Source organism: Gobio gobio (assembly GCF_949357685.1).
Source record: "Gobio gobio genome assembly, chromosome: 2".
In the NCBI taxonomy this organism is placed as follows: Eukaryota; Metazoa; Chordata; class Actinopteri; order Cypriniformes; family Gobionidae; genus Gobio; species Gobio gobio.
In genome coordinates, this window is record NC_137098.1 from 75,104,444 (window position 1) to 75,117,548 (window position 13,105).

The window sequence follows — 13,105 nt, forward strand, 5'->3', positions numbered from 1 at the left end:
TTTTATCAAATAAAATGATGAAATTCCATTTGAATTCCTGGATTCAGTGAATCTGGCCACATTTTTCACATCGCAGAAATCATACACTCTTAAAAATAAAAGTTATTTTATTGGCATTAATGGTTCCATGAAGAACCTTTGACATCCATGGAATCTTTCCATTGCACTAAAGGTTTTTGATTTGAATGGCACACTAGTGCTACAAACCAAATCTATGCGGTTGTGGTTACCAATCCACTCATGCAAAGGAATAATTTGCTTAAAACCTTATTTGTAAAAGACATGCATTAACACATTAAAACAACAGTGGTGCAACCAACTCTGAAATCAGAAAAAAGAGAAATCAATTGTGTTATAAGGAGTTGTCATTGTGACGTACATTTCTAATCACTCATACAACAGCATAACCAGTTGCTGGTTCTTTAAATAGTTAGGTGCAAGAGGTTAGTACTCTAGATCAAACATCTTGGTAGTTTTCCATTTGAGAGAAGACTTATTTTTTTAAATAAGCTATAAATAAATATAAATAATAAAATATAAAGCTATAAATAATAAGTTTTAAGCATCAGCTATTATTTAGTACAAGAGATGTTAGAGATTCTTACTGAGAAGTGCAAACAAGTATCCGAACATCCACATCTCTCTTTTCAGCAGGAATACAACCAGATGTGAAGATCACTTAAAATAAGAGACACAATGATTACTGGTCTATATTTCCATCCTAAGTGATGCAGAAAGAACACAACCTACCTTTGTTTACTCTTTTTAGTGTTTTGTTGGATTAATCGGTTTGAGATGATGTTTTTCTTGATGACTTCTTTCTTTGACTCTCTCCACCCTTCTCTATCTTTCTCTTTTCATCCTTAAACTCCGCCCTCTTAAATCATTGCTGTGTCACAGTGTCTGGTTTGTGTTTCCCCTGGGGTCCATTAGACGTCTCTCTCTTATTGTCACCGTTTATTCTGGAACTGCATTTCCCACAATCCTTGTCTGCACTCATCACTGTAATTGTTCCCAGCTCTTCCCCATCATGATTGTTAGTTCTGTGTGTATTTATACCCTGTCTGTTTTAGTGTTTGTTACGGAGTCCTTGTATTTATCATGCCACTTCTGTGTTCTATTTTCTTACCTGTTCTGGTCTTGTGTTTTGGATTGCTTAATTGGATGTTGACCCCTGCTTGGACTGGATTACGTTACGGAATATCCCAATAAAACTGCTATTGGATCTAACCCCTGTTTCCCATGTGTAGTACGTGACATGCTGCTTTTATTGGTTGTTGGTGTGTTTTGTTTACAGTATGTGTTTAAATTAGATTCAATATTATTACCCCCAAAAGATAATTTAAAGTATTTTTTGTGTTAGATGAGAAAAGTGTTGAATAGACATAAAAAAAGTAGCTTTAGAAATAAATACTTTGATTCAAAATAGAATTTATTGCACGTAAACTGTTCTTTTTTTTCAGAAGCTGCATCTGAAATGGCATTTATGTATGCGCACAGACTGGTTAATATAGCTCAGAGGTGACATGAATATATAAATTAATTATGAAATGATACTCTAAATATGAAATTAAAACCACCAGTAGGTGGTCACTGTCACTGTCTTAACGAGCGAGTCATTGAATCATTCAGTCAACTCATTCATTCAGGAACGAAGCGAGTGGTTGTCTTTATGAATGGGTCACTGAATCAATGGTTCACTTGATTTGTTAAAAAAAACACAGATTCATTCAGTAGTGAAACACCGCTGTGTTGCTCGGAGACGCACAACAATTCTGAAGTGGCTTTGTTGGAACTATTTTCATTAGCTACTGTATGTTTCTATCCGCCTATTTAATGCCAATTTTGGGATATCACATTAAAAAACCCTGGATGGAAACACTAAGATGACAGTGTTTATTGCATTTCGTCTGCCTCTCTGAGATGCTATACTCGACCCACTAAAATTAACCCAGCAGTTTGCCATCTCCTGCGCCTCCGCCAGGACCAGCGTCCCATTGAGGATTTTGTTGTGGATTTTATTGAACTTTGTCATCTTGTGTATTTTAACGACGTGGCACTAAAGGACATTTTTAGAAATGGACTGAACGAACCGGTACACTCCCAGATTCCAGGGGGTAAGATACATTGATTCCTGGAGGAGTATATAGACCATGCCCTTTTTTTGTGGTCAAACAAAAGGGCATGGTCTTTTGTTTGACTGTGCAGCTCATGTTTTACTGTGGGAATGGTGAGGAGGAGCCCCGCCATTCCACAGTAACCACTGCACCAGAGTGTCTCCATGCACCCACTGTCATGTCTGGATTTTTTCACATCATACCTGCCACACCTGATTTTGTTCGCGTCATGCCTGCCACGCCTGATTTTGTTCATGTCATGCCTGCCCTGTCACATCCTATCCACGTCTAGAGCCCTGTTATGCCACCTGTCCACGTCCAGCTATGCCACCTGTCCACTTCCAGAGTCCAGCTATGCCACCTGTCCACGTCCAGAGTCCAGCGACACCACCTGTCCACGTCCAGAGCCAAGCGACGTCTCCTGTTCACGTGCAGAGTCCCAGAGAGGGCTCCAGCCACTGACCTGCATCCAGAGAGGGCTCCAGCCACTGACCTGCATCCAGAGAGGGCTCCAGCCACTGACCTGCATCCAGAGAGGGCTCCAGCCACTGATCTGCATCCAGAGAGGGCTCCAGCCACTGACCAGCATCCAGAGAGGGCTCCAGCCACTGACCTGCGTCCAGAGAGGGCTCCAGCCACTGATCTGCATCCAGAGAAGGCTCCAGCCACTGATCTGCATCCAGAGAGGGCTCCAGCCACTGACCAGCATCCAGAGAGGGCTCCAGCCACTGACCAGCATCCAGAGAGGGCTCCAGCCACTGACCTGCGTCCAGAGAGGGCTCTAGCAACTGATCTGCGTCCAGAGAGGGCTCCAGCCACTGATCTGCGTCCAGAGAGGGCTTCAGCCACTGATCTGCGTCCAGAGATGGCTCCAGCCACTGATCTGCGTCCAGAAAGGGCTCCAGCCACTGACCTGCGTCCAGAGAGGGCTCCAGCCACTGACCTGTGTCCAGAGAGGGCTCCAGCCACTGACCTGCTTCCAGAGAGGGCTCCAGCCACTTATCTGCATCCAGAGAGGGCTCCAGCCTGTGAACTGCATCCAGAGAGGGCTCCAGCCACTGATCTGCATTCAGAGAGGGCTCCAGCCTGTGACCTGGGTCCAGAGAGGGCTCCAGCCACTGACATGCGTCCAGAGAGGGCTCCAGCCACTGACATGCATCCAGAGAGGGCTCTAGCCTGTGACCTGCGTCCAGAGAGGGCTCCAGTCACTGACCTGCGTCCAGAGAGGGCTCCAGCCACTGATCTGCATCCAGAGATGGCTCCGGCTACTGACCTGCATCCAGAGAGGGCTCCAGCAGCTGATCTGCATCCAGAGAGGGCTCCAGCCTGTGACCTGGGTCCAGAGAGGGCTCCAGCCACTGACATGCGTCCAGAGAGGGCTCCAGCCACTGACATGCGTCCAGAGAGGGCTCTAGCCTGTGACCTGCATCCAGAGAGGGCTCCAGTCACTGATCTGCATCCAGAGAGGGCTCCAGCCACTGATCTGCGTCCAGAGATGGCTCCAGCCACTGACCTGCATCCAGAGAGGGCTCCAGCCTGTGACCTGCATCCAGAGAGGGCTCCAGCCTGTGACCTGCATCCAGAGAGGGCTCCAGCCACTGACCTGCGTCCAGAGAGGGCTCATGCCACTGATCTGCATCCAGAGAGTGCTCCAGCCTGTGACCTGGGTCCAGAGAGGGCTCCAGCCACTGACATGCGTCCAGAGAGGGCCCCAGCCACTGATCTGCATCCAGAGATGGCTCCAGCCACAGACCAGCATCCAGAGAGGGCTCCAGCCACTGACCAGCATCCAGAGAGGGCTCCAGCCACTGACCAGCATCCAGAGAGGGCTCCAGCCACTGACCAGCATCCAGAGAGGGCTCCAGCCCGTGACCAGCGTCCAGAGAGGGCTCCAGCCACTGACCTGCATCCAGAGATGGCTCAAGCCACTGACCAGTGTCCAGAGAGGGCTACAGCCCTTGACCAGCGTCCAGAGAGGGCTACAGCCACTGACCTGCGTCCAGAGAGGGCTCCAGCCACTGACCAGTGTCCAGAGAGGTCTCCAGCCACTGACCTGCATCCAGAGATATCACATTAAAAAACCCTGGATGGAAACACCAAGATGTGCGTAAATTCTCAATTGAGGCGGATACATTTTTTTCTCTGATAAGAAGACATGTGCATAAACTATGTTGGAAACACCCACACCAAATAATTCCCTCAATTCCCAACAAGAAACTCAGAGGCTGTGATTGGATAACTGGACTAACCACTGGACCAGTTGCATCACAGTATCTCAAATGTTGGTTTATTGGCTCTGAAACGCCTGAACCAAAGTTTGTCAGAATGATTTGGTTTAATTCCCTTCAGAAGCTTCTCACAAGTTGTATTTTAACTGTTCAAGAGGGAAATGGCCTGTGGGAAGAAACTGTTCCTGTGCCTAGATGTTCTAGTGGCCAGTGATCGGAGTCGCCATCCTGGTGGTAACAGTTCAAACGGGCAGTGTCCAGGGTGAGTGGAGTCTGTGATGATTTTACCTGCTCTTTTCCTCACTCTGGAAAAGTACAGGCCCTGGAGGGTTGGCAGGGAGGCACCAATAATCCTTTCTGCAGTCCGGATTGTGCATTGTAGTCTCCTGATGTCAGATTTGGTTGCTGAACCAAACCAGACAGTGATGGAAGTGCATAAAACAGACTCAATGACATTGAGTCAATGTGATTGTCCCACTTCAGGTCCTGAGAGATGGTAGTGCCCAGGAACCTGAATGACTCCACTGCTTCCACAGTGCTATTCATGATGGTGAGTGGGGGGAGAGCTGGGCTGTTCCTCCTGAAGTCCACTATCATCTCCACTGTTTTGAGCGTGTTGAGCTCAAGGTTGTTATAACTGCAGTAGAGAGCCAGCTGTTCAACCTCCTGTCTGTAAGCAGACTCATCACCGTTTTGGATGAGGCAGATGACAGTGGTGTCGTCTGCAAATTTCAGGAGCTTCACAGAGGGGTCTTTAGAAGTGCAGTCATTGGTGTACAGGGAGAAGAGCAGCGGGGAGAGAACACACCCCTGGGGGGCGCCAGTGCTGGTAGTGAGAGTCCTGGATGTGAGTTTCCCCAGTCTCACTCGCTGTTGTCGGTCTGTCAGGAAGCTGGAGATCCACTGACAGATTGAGGATGGCATGGAGAGATGGTTCAGTTTAGCTGAGAGAAGATCAGGCATGATGGTATTGAAGGGGGGGAGATGGGATGAAGGAGGTGATGGGGGGTGGGGTGGGGTGAAGGAGGTGATGGGGGACGTGTGAAGTGCAGATCAGAGCGGGTGTGTGGTGTGAGACTGGGCTTTTCAAACCTGCAGTAGAATGCATTCAGATCCTCAGCCAGTTGTTGATTCTCTACAGAACGGGGGGATTGTGACTTGTAGTTGGTGATGTTCCTCAGGCCTGTCCAGGCTGAAGCTGGGTCGTTTGCTGAAAACTGGTTTCTCTGTCAATCCTTTTGAAGAGCTCGAGTGAAATTTGACAAAATGCCACATCATACAGGGGTTATGCAAGTGGGCCAATATCCACATTTGCATATGCAAAATGGGCTCATTTGTAAAGCAAACTGTGTCGTGACTCTGTCCTGTTTTTGTTTGTTTTGCCACAGATGTCAGGCCTGAGGGGATTTATGTAGGAAAAGTCAATAAAAATCCTGGGGCCGTATTCATGAATAATATTAATGCAAAGAGTATCTCCTAGTAGGGCTGCACGATTTGGGGAAAATATCTAATTGCGAATATTCTGGTTAAATTTGCGATTTGTGCTTTTTAATATACTATTTAAAACTCTTTTTTTTTTTGGAAAAGTAACAAATGAAAAGTGTGTGTATATATATTAGGGATGCAACAATCTAGTTAGTCCACGGTTCAATACATACCTCGGTTCGGTTCTGATGGCTAGTCACATCAGTTTTTTGCTATTCTATTCTTAGGCGACAGGAACAGAAAAAGGTTAAGGAGAAAAAAAAAACTTTTTTATTTCAATTCGCTTGTTAGCAGCAGCAGCGGCAGCTCCGCTCCTTTTAATGCAGCTGCATTTAGCGCCTATATATGGTACAATAAGCTCTGGTTTACGGTTACATTATACAAATGTAACTTATAAGTATAGTTATACAGTTCTTAACTGTGTATCTTCTGTCATGTCATTATCATGTATATTTACCATCCTTATTTGTTATCTCACAGAAACCACATTTATGTACATATCCACGCAAACCTGTTTATGCCTGAATAAACATTACTATCATCAAAGTTCACTCTGGATTAGCTGCAGTTCTTTCTAGGCGAATAATTAGGCCAGTTGAGTTCCAACCATCCCACTGCGCACAGAATATCCCACAGGCACCGTTTCGAATGTGGACGAGGTCGAACTGGAAGCCATGTTAATCTTGGACTAAATCGGCCACCGTAGGAGTTGAAACGAAATCGGAATTGAGAGGAACAGAAACGAAAAGTCTCTGGATGGTCATATACCTTTTCACCGCTAGATGGGGGAAAATATCACACATTGTAGCTTTAAAAGACTTGAAAACCTTACTTAAACTTAAAACTTTACTTAAAAAAAAAACCTTGTACACATTCCTAGTGTATAGTATAATATAAAATAAAAATATATAGCCTAAAGATTTACAGTGGCAGCTCCGAACTGTACAGCAGCATTTAAGTAAGTTAATAAATGTAAAAATAAAAACACTACGTAGACTTCACTATAAAATATACATTGATTCTTATTAAAGCTACTGTGTTAAAGTTCTTCAGTCAAGAGCAGTGAGGGATTTTCTCTTTGTCTTTTGTTGTTTTATTAACATTAAAGGGATATTTCTCTCAAAAATGAAAATTCTGTCATTGATTATTCACGCTCAAGTTGTTTTACACCTGAATAAAGTTCTTTCTTCTGTTGGACATAAAATATATTTTGAAGAATGTTGGAAACCAATCAGTTGCTGGTCCCCATTGTAGGAAATAATAATATTGATGTCAATGGCTACCATCAGCTGTCTGGTAATCAACTGTCTGTGTTCAACGGAAGAAATGCATACAGGTTTGGAACAACATTAGGGTGAGTAAATAATGACACAATTTTTGAGGTGAACTGTCCCTTTAAGGACAAGCTGCAGCGTGTGCACTAGGCTGCGCTGCTGTCAATTTAAGACCTGCACGCATCTAATATACAGACACACACGATTTTACTTTCACTTCAGACATAACCGACTGTGTTTATGTTAACCTTGTGTGTATTTGACAGCATTAGCACAGTAAGACTACTTAGTCCAGTAATCATGTGTTTGACATGCTTTTAGTGCGCACGCTCAGCATGTTACAGTGCATGAGCACGCAAATGAAATGTTTAACCGGCAATGCTTTAAAATGCATGCAAATAATGAACTTTCGTTTAACTCTACCACTAACGTGTGATGTGAATGTATGTCGTGTAGTTTAGGATTGGGATGGAGGCAAATGATAGAATGTTCAGAAAAATAATTATTTAAATGCAAAACCGAAAAAAACGCAATTCAAACGCGCGTATTGAACCGTGAATGCCGTACCGAACGGTTCAATATTATATTGAGAATTGTGGCATTCCTAATAAATATATATATATATATATATATATATATATATATATATATATATATATATATATATATATATATATATATATATATATATATATTATATTATATTAACATTTTGTGCTTATACATTATGACTAATAAATATAACAATAAAGAATAAATATAACAATATATATGTAATAATAATAATAATAATAATAATATTTCTATTTTACAGAAAACTTATTTTACAAAAACTGCAGGGTTACCTGTTGACATGCAGGCAGTCTATGACTAAAATCACTAGAAATGTCTAAGGATTTATTATAAAATATATTATTATTATTATTATTATTATTATTATACAAATCTGTGATATCAATTTCTTAATTTGTCAGGAGGTATGCAAAATCAAGAACGAGTCTATGTCTTTAATATGAAATATGAGTCTCTCACTGTTGGGAAAAACTCCTGTACACTGGAGAAAAACATATGGATTGTCATATACATGTATTTACATTTTTTTCTTTTTTTTTTCCCAAAATAGGATGGAGTGAGCAGTGCTGGGCACTAAACATTCATACTGGAGGCCAGAGGGCGCCCTCGAGCAGAAACGCCACACACACCTCAGACAGAAGTCATATAATGACCGATCGAGGAAATCCTTAATGTGAAGCTAGCGCTGTAGCTGAATAAAAAGAAGATAGAAACGCTTTGATTAAACATCCAGACTGTGACAATATATGGTGTGTTTTAGTTCTTCATGTCTGTGTTTAACTGAATACTTGTCAGGATGTGCATTATTACATATTTTTGACCATTCAAACCCAATAATCTGCGAAAGAGAATTGTGATCGCATGTTGTCTGAAAGGCGTGTTTGCGCTTTATTTTCTCATGCATGTTTCTGTTGCTTTCTTGCTCATGCTCTGCGCATATATATATATATATATATATATATATATATATATATATATATATATACAGTGAGGAAAATAAGTATTTGAACACCCTACTATTTTGCAAGTTCTCCCACTTAGAAATAATAGAGGGGTCTGAAATTGTCATCGTAGGTGCATGTCCACTGTGAGAGACATAATCTTAAAAAAAAATCCAGAAATCACAATATATGATTTTTTAAAGGGTTAGTTCACCCAAAAATGAAAATTCTGTCATTAATTACTCACCCTCATGTCGTTCGACACCCGTAAGACCTCCGTTCATATTCGGAACACAAATGAAGATATTTTTGTTGAAAGCTGATGCTGAGAAAGGCTTCAGATAGGCCTCCATTGGCATTCAGTACATTTACACTCCCAAGACGCATAAAAGGCACTAAAGTCCATCTCACCACAGTGGCTCTACAATAATTTTACGATGCGACGACAATAGTTTTTGTGTGCAAAAAAAAATCAAAATAACACCTTTATCCAACTTGTTATTGTCTTCCGTGTGTGCCTCCACGACGCATGCGCGAGAATGAATCGGCCTCGTCCACAGACCCGAAACTGCAAGCCCGTTGTACGTGGCGCCCCAGCCCGTGGATGAGGCATCCATGGAGACAACAGAATGCCTGGACACTTGTTCTAGAGGCACTCCTGCCCGTAGAAATGAAGGGTCCGACCATGGGCTGAAGGTTTGGTGGCATCTCGGCGTCACTTGGACACGGAGGAATCCGCTGTGCCACGCCCATCTCGGGACTCGGTCGTGTAGCCAGTGTTGAAACGGTCTCATATGGAGCAGCCCTAGCGGCGTTACTGCGGCTGCTGCTGCCATATGCCCCAGGAGCCTCTGAAATTGTTTCAGTGGTACCGTTTTACCGCGTTTGAATGTATTCAAGCAGCTCAACACCGACTGGACGCGCTCCTCGATGAGGCGCGCTGTTATGGCGACCGAGTCGATCTCCATCCCGAGAACAGGGATCCTCTGTACGGGACAGAGTTTGCTCTTCTCCCAGTTGACCCGAAGACCCAACCGGCTGAGGTGCCGAAGCACCATGTCCCTGTGTTCAAACAACTGCTCCCGCGACTGGGCAAGAATCAGCCAGCTGTCAAGATAGTTGAGAATGCGAACACCACGCTCTCTCTCATGGGAGCAATGGCCGCATCCGCGACTTTCGTGAAGACACGGGGCGACAGGGACAACCCGAAGGGCAGGACTTTGTACTGAAACGCTCGTCCGTCGAATGCAAAGCGCAGAAACGGTCTGTGTCGAGGGAGAATCGAGACATGAAAGTACGCGTCCTTCAGGTCGATCCCTGCAAACCAATCTTGGGGACGGACGCACCTGAAAATGCGTTTCTGCGTTAACATATGGAACGGCATCCTGTGGAGGGAGCGGTTCAGGTAATGCAGATCCAAGATTGGCCGTAACCCGCCGCCTATCTTGGGTACAATGAAGTACGGGCTGTAGAACCCGGACTTCATAGTAGCTGGAGGGACCGGCTTTATCGCGTCCTTCGCCAGTAGGACAGCGATCTCCGCCTGAAGCACGGGGGCATCCACCTACGCAACAGACGTGAAGTGAACACCCCCGAACTTGGGCGGACGCCGGGCGAACTGAATCGCAAGCCGAGTCTGATGGTACAGATGACCCAGCGAGACGGGCGGGGGAGTGCTAGCCAGGCCCCCAGAGACCGAACAAGCGGGGTCATCGGTACCACAGACGTACCCGCAGCAGGGCAGCGAGGCGGAATGCAGGGACCCCAGGACGACATGGGAGTGGTCCGTGTAGGGGTCTGGGTCTGACACACGACCTGCATCCGCTGCGGGGGTGTGCGAGTGTGGGAAGGCCGCTTGAGTGCGTTCCCACAGCCGGCACCCCCTGCTGGCGATTTGGAGAGGCACCAGAGGCTGACAAGGCATGGGAGCGTTGTACACCGTCAAGCACGCTCTCCAAATGAATGAGGGGCTGAGCGTGGCAAGGCTTTGTGGCGTTGCACACGGTCTGCCTCACCTCCTTCCTCAGCGGGGAACAAGAGCGGCGAGGCATAGCGTCGTGCACTGTCGTCCACACACCACTGAGAAGAGGGGAATGAGAGTGGCGAGGCTTGTAGCGTCACACACTGCCATTCTCGCCCTCTTGTGGGGAGGGGAATGAGAGCGGCGAGGCTTGTAGCGTCACACGCTGCCATTCCTGAACTCCTGAGACCCAGAGATATTGGAACTGCTCTTTTTTATATATATATATATATATATATATATATATATATATATATATATATATATATATATATATATATATATATATATATATATTTTTTTTTTTTTTTTTTTTTTTTTTGGGTACCACTGGCTGTTTTTAATCCCAGTGGCGGAACAGAATTACTAATGGTTTTCCACTCGGCTCTCCTCCGGGGGAAGAACAGTTCCGAACCAAATCCGGGTCAATGGTGTTTCTGGACCAGGGTGGACATCGTCTAGCCAAGGGCCAGCGCAGTGTGCAGCTCAACCTCGGCTGAGAACTACCCTCGTGCCCTAAGCAGGGCGGAGGTGGCCTGCCAGTGGCACTGCCACCCCACCGATGAGGGTAGTGAGAGAGAGGAAAACTTTATACTGATTATGGCCCTATTGGTGTTCCATATTTTGGCACCAATAGTTCCACAATGCAAAAGCCTTCCAATGCACATCCAGGAAAGGCAAGGGGCAGGCAAGGCGATTTATGCGTTGCACTATGCCTCAGCCACCCGGGAAAACATGGCTGTCAAGTATGAATCGGATTCAGCACGAGCGGCCACTATTATAGTGGGAATCTCAGCATCATCTTCATTTTCAACACATAACAGCCCTCTCTCCGATGCAGCGATTGACATCTGTCCTCTGCTAGAGCCCCAAACGAAATGCTAGGTTCCTTTTTTAAGGACCAGCAATCCCATCTGTAAGCTACCAGCAGACATGAGAGACAGTGGGCGTGGCAGTGAGACGGCACGCTGAACACTCAAGCCCTTATGAAAAAGGCAAGACGAACAGCGCGCCGACGTGGCTATGCTCTCATTAGAGAGCTCTCATTAGAGAGCATAGACCACCCACAAACACAGTCTCAACATGTGTAGGCGCCGAGTGACGAGCGCTGAGCTGCCGTGGCAACCCGCGCTGTCACCCGCCAGCTAGACGGCACACAGGGCGCTGAACACTCAAACAATCAAACCCTCACACGGAAGGCGAGATGACCAGCGCGTCGACGTGATCCCGTTCCCCTGAGAGAACACGGATCACCCACGAACACAGTCTCAACATGTTTATGCGAGAGGGATCGTGGCCGTCAGGACAGGAAACAACCGCATCCAGAAACGCACGAGTGGAATGACGTCTTGAAAAAGAAGCAGTGTCACACCCGTGTTGCTCTTTTGTGAGGAAACGCTCTTTAAACAGTGCTGAAGCACCCAGGGGAAGACCGCGGCAACACAGAGGTGGGAAGTGCAGTCCTGTGTTTGCACTCACTGAAACAAACGCCCTCACCAAAACCAACAGTTGCTATGAGAACAGATTGTGCCTTTTCGCCAACACAGAGCGTCCTTCTCGTTCTCTGGAGCATCTCTCTTGCAGATAGGCTTTCTTTTAGAAAAGCAGTCTTGCTTCATCAACGCCGTTCGGCTCCGAAGTGAATGACGTCAGTGCGATGCTCTCGCACGCCAATGGCCCATTGGCCTGTTCTCTAAATCTCGAAGCTGATAGGGGCTCTCTAAAGTGATCCCAATTCGTCGGTATTACCGACGTACATCGTAGTGACCGACTGAAAGGGAACTGTACCTTTAATGATGATTAATCTATATTTCACTTATTATTTATGCAGTTAAGAAAGGTGTTTGATAACTATTACATTTCTGTATATGTTTAACAGGGAAGGCCATAGGTAAATATAACATTTATTATTTTGGGTTTATGTAAAGATTGTTTTAAGTTCACTTAAATTAAAAGTTGTTTTTTAAAAGCCTAATAAATGTTGAAATTGGGAGCTTTCAGTTATACTGTAATGTAACGTCATTAATGTTTCATAGAGACTTTAGTATCAGTGATACTGGCCTTCATTCATAAAAACATGACAATACAACACATTTAAAATATGCTGTCTTTAAATTGTTTATACATTAATCTGGAGAGTAACTGAAATTATTACAATATCAAAATATTAAAAAATTAAAATATTCAAAACTTGCGATTAATCGCGATTTACAGAAAAAAATGTGATTAATTAGTTGTTGTTTTTTTATCGATGCCCAGCACTAATATATATATATATATATAAATATACGGCGATTGCAAGAAAAAAGTTAGAGTTGTGAGAAATTACTTAAACAAATGATTTAACATGAAGCATTCGTCGATCATGAATTCAAGGGTATGTGTACATTTATGAATGTAGCATTTGTGAATGTGGCAATTTGTATACATTCTTTAATTTTGCCTTGGGCACTATATGTAAAGTACG

General features: G+C 44.7%; 1 protein-coding gene across 1 annotated transcript in view; it reads right to left on the reverse strand.

Moving 5' to 3' along the window:
* Positions 1 to 295: 295 nt before the first annotated feature.
* The window catches only part of LOC307118767 (uncharacterized protein), a gene marked incomplete at its 3' end in the record, with an annotated part of 34,119 nt that continues 21,309 nt past the window's right edge, over positions 296 to 13,105 (reverse strand). The window contains exons 10-11 of the mRNA XM_079804535.1: positions 3,721 to 3,840; positions 296 to 321 (exon numbers count right to left, since the gene is read on the reverse strand). Coding sequence (XP_079660661.1) covers positions 296 to 321; positions 3,721 to 3,840 — 146 coding nt within the window. The remainder of the gene's footprint in view (positions 322 to 3,720; positions 3,841 to 13,105) is intronic.